Source organism: Notothenia rossii (assembly GCF_949606895.1).
Source record: "Notothenia rossii genome assembly, chromosome: 4".
In the NCBI taxonomy this organism is placed as follows: domain Eukaryota; kingdom Metazoa; phylum Chordata; class Actinopteri; order Perciformes; family Nototheniidae; genus Notothenia; species Notothenia rossii.
Window position 1 is genome coordinate 27,680,007 of NC_136902.1, and position 3,031 is coordinate 27,683,037.

The 3,031-nt window shown below is 45.1% G+C and overlaps 1 protein-coding gene across 1 annotated transcript; it reads right to left on the bottom strand.

Moving 5' to 3' along the window:
• Positions 1-396: 396 nt before the first annotated feature.
• Positions 397-2,628, bottom strand: LOC307037142 (piggyBac transposable element-derived protein 3-like). The gene is made up of 2 exons (XM_079677922.1): positions 1,411-2,628; positions 397-1,237 (listed from the first exon to the last, which is right to left on the bottom strand). Exons 1-2 carry the CDS (start codon positions 2,462-2,464, stop codon positions 918-920), a joined length of 1,374 nt encoding a protein of 457 aa, XP_079534048.1. The 5' UTR covers positions 2,465-2,628; the 3' UTR covers positions 397-917.
• Positions 2,629-3,031: the final 403 nt, after the last annotated feature.

Consider the following 3,031-nt stretch of genomic DNA (forward strand, 5'->3'; position numbering starts at 1 on the left):
AAGACCATGTCCATGTCCCACACTTTCCTCAAGAGACAATACAATATGTATTATATCTATTATATGTAATATGCCATGTATTACTAGTGTAGAACAAGTGCCATTCATTCATTTTTCACACCAGGTGTCTGACATTTCAAACTGGACCAGGTGAGAGGTGGATCTTTGTCTGTTAGGTCAATGTCAATCTTCATTTGTCTAAAATTAATCAGACTGAGAATGTAGCTGACTTTTTATTTTTATCAACATCCAATGCCACTTGAATAATAAAAAAAACAATGTCCGGCTAGAAATTATTTCAGATCAACAGCAGGAAAAGTACAATCTGAACAATAGAAAACATGTTGCCTGGTAGATTTGGAACCATTTGGAACACATGAAACAGAGTGTCAATAATCACCAGGAATATTTTTAATTCCACAACACCTAAATCTCAACAACTTCCCGTTCCTCTTCTCCTCCCAGTCATCCTACACTATCCTTTCCAAGCCTACTGCTGGCTGTTTAGAAATGGTAGCCTTTGAAGCAGTTTCTCTCTTCTGTGAAGCAGAGACGCACGTCGCATTTCTCACACAGGGTGGTGGTTGCATTTGTTTTGCAGACTGTGCAGCGGCCACGCTTGGTAGATTTCACGGGCCAGTGTCCAAAGTGGTCCTTACGGACATCATCAGGAACTCCAACACGGACTCTCTTTCTCGTGGGAGGTGCTGAAGGAGATGGAGTGTTCATGTCAAGTGATGGGCGCCCCCTTCTTGCCTGGATGAGGATGAGGCAAGTTGCCACCTCTGCCTGGAATCTTCTTAGATTCAGTGCTCTCTCACCGATCAGCTTGCAGTCGTTCTTGTAGATCAGCCACGCGTTGACCAGGGCTACCATGATGGTGTGCCAGAAGAGGTAGATGTACCATCTCCGTGATCTCATGTGGTATTTGTACCGGAGAAGGCATCTATCCATGAGATCCACCCCCCCCCCATGAAGGTGTTGTACTCTTTGACGACATTGGGCCGGATGACGTCAAGGAATGCCTTCTGGGGTTTGCTCCAGCGCCTAGCTTTGTCTTGTGGTTCCACTGCTGTTTGAGAGGAGATCAAGGTGACAGGTCTGTTGTCATGCCACTTTACTATGGCCATGGACCCCTCTTTCTCCACCCGGCAATCGAAAGATCCTCTGCCTCTCTTGGCAAGACTCTTGTCATCCTCAAGCTGACATCCAGCCAGGCGATTGCTGCGGACTGTTCCTGTAATACATAAAGAATAAGACAAGATGAGTCAAAACTAGAAACAAAGGAGAATGAGACCATAGGTATGTTGTTATTACCTGTGTGTGTGTGTGTGTGTGTGTGTGTGTGTGTGTGTGTGTGTGTGTTTGTGTGTGTGTGCGTGTATGTATGTGTGTGTGTGTGTGTGTTACCTGTGTAGAAGATCTGCCGCTGACGAAGCTCTCGCACCAGTGCGGCTGAAGAGAAGAGGTTGTCGGCGAACACTTTGTAGTTCTGGCCTGATGGAAGAGTTTCACACAACTTGACGACCACATCTCCTCCCATTCCAAGTGTGGTTCTTTTCCCAGTGCCACCTTCATAGACCTGGAAATCACATAGGATTCCGTCGGATGAGCAACGGGCCCAGATCTTGAATCCCCAGGGGTGGGGTTTGCCCTTCACATATTGCCTGATGGGGCAGCGCGTTCCTCTGAACGAGACCATCTGTTCATCGATGGAGTTGTGCTCCATCGGGGTGATCTGGAGACATTGTTTGCGGAACATGTCAAGCCATGGACGGATCTTCCAGCACTTATCCCCTTTTTGCCTGTTGGATGGAGCCTCGTTGTCGGTGAAGTGGAGAGATGTGAGGAGGGTCTGGAAACGGTCGCGTGACATGTTGTCAGCGACCATGCCAATCCTTGTGTCGTTTTCCCAGTAGACACGGTTTCCTGGAAGCTGGCAAAGTCCCATGCGCAGGTACATGCCGATTAGGATTTCCAGCTCCTTTACTGTGGTCTGCACGTTCTTGTGGGTGGCAGAGGTTTGAACGCTGTAGAGGTTGGTTTGCTCCATCATTGCCACAAGCATCTCATCTGTAATGAACCTCCTGAAGTACTGCAGGGGAGTGGGGAGCTCATCTGGAGGTTGGACCCTCTCTCCTTTGAAGGTGTGGTCTGGTGTTTCAAAAGCTTTTTTTCGCCATAAGAATCTTTCTTGGCCAGTAGAACGGTGGGATGCTGCAGTCGGAGGTTCTTCATTAGGAGGTTCTTCTCCCTCTGGTTGAGGTGGTTCCTCTTCCCCTATGTCGCTTTCCGACTCATATGGCTCCTCCTGATAATCAGGATCTAAGACAGGATCATCAAATTCATCCTCATCTTCATCCTCACCACCTAATCCCTCCACCTCACTTTCGTTTCCATCCAGGATTATTTCCAGGATCTTCTGGATGTCCTTGTCTCCATCCCACCTATTTTTCCTGTTCATCTAGAGAAGAAAATATGGAAAATAATCATGACTTTCAGCTGATGTCATCATGTAACGTTGGTAGCACTTTACCCTACAGCACGGTAATTATCATTTCCAGCTGTGAGGTAAAGTGCCACATGACGTTAGTCCTAAACCTGCCATGTTGTAGGTAGCTAGCTAGATAGTAGTATAAGTTACTAGTTATTACTAGTTATAGCTAGCTATATATATATATAATATAATAACAATATATTACTGAGTATAATTGAATTAAGTAAACTGATCAGATAATGACAAGTTTTCTTATTGTGACATATAGGTCACAACACTTATTTTTTTTACCAGTTTAGTCTAAATGCCTGCAGTGACGTCTATGTCACACACATATTTACTTGCTCTTTTACCACAGAATAAAAAATAAAAAGTCTAAACAATGATTTATATTCGACAAACAACATGTTATCCAATATTTCAACCATAGGATTTGATGGATCTTACCTTTTATCCTCAGGATGGGCAGAGGGGCAAATTAGCTGGCAGACTGAAGTTAGCTTGTGGAGAAAACAGTCAGGAAAGGTGGCTGCT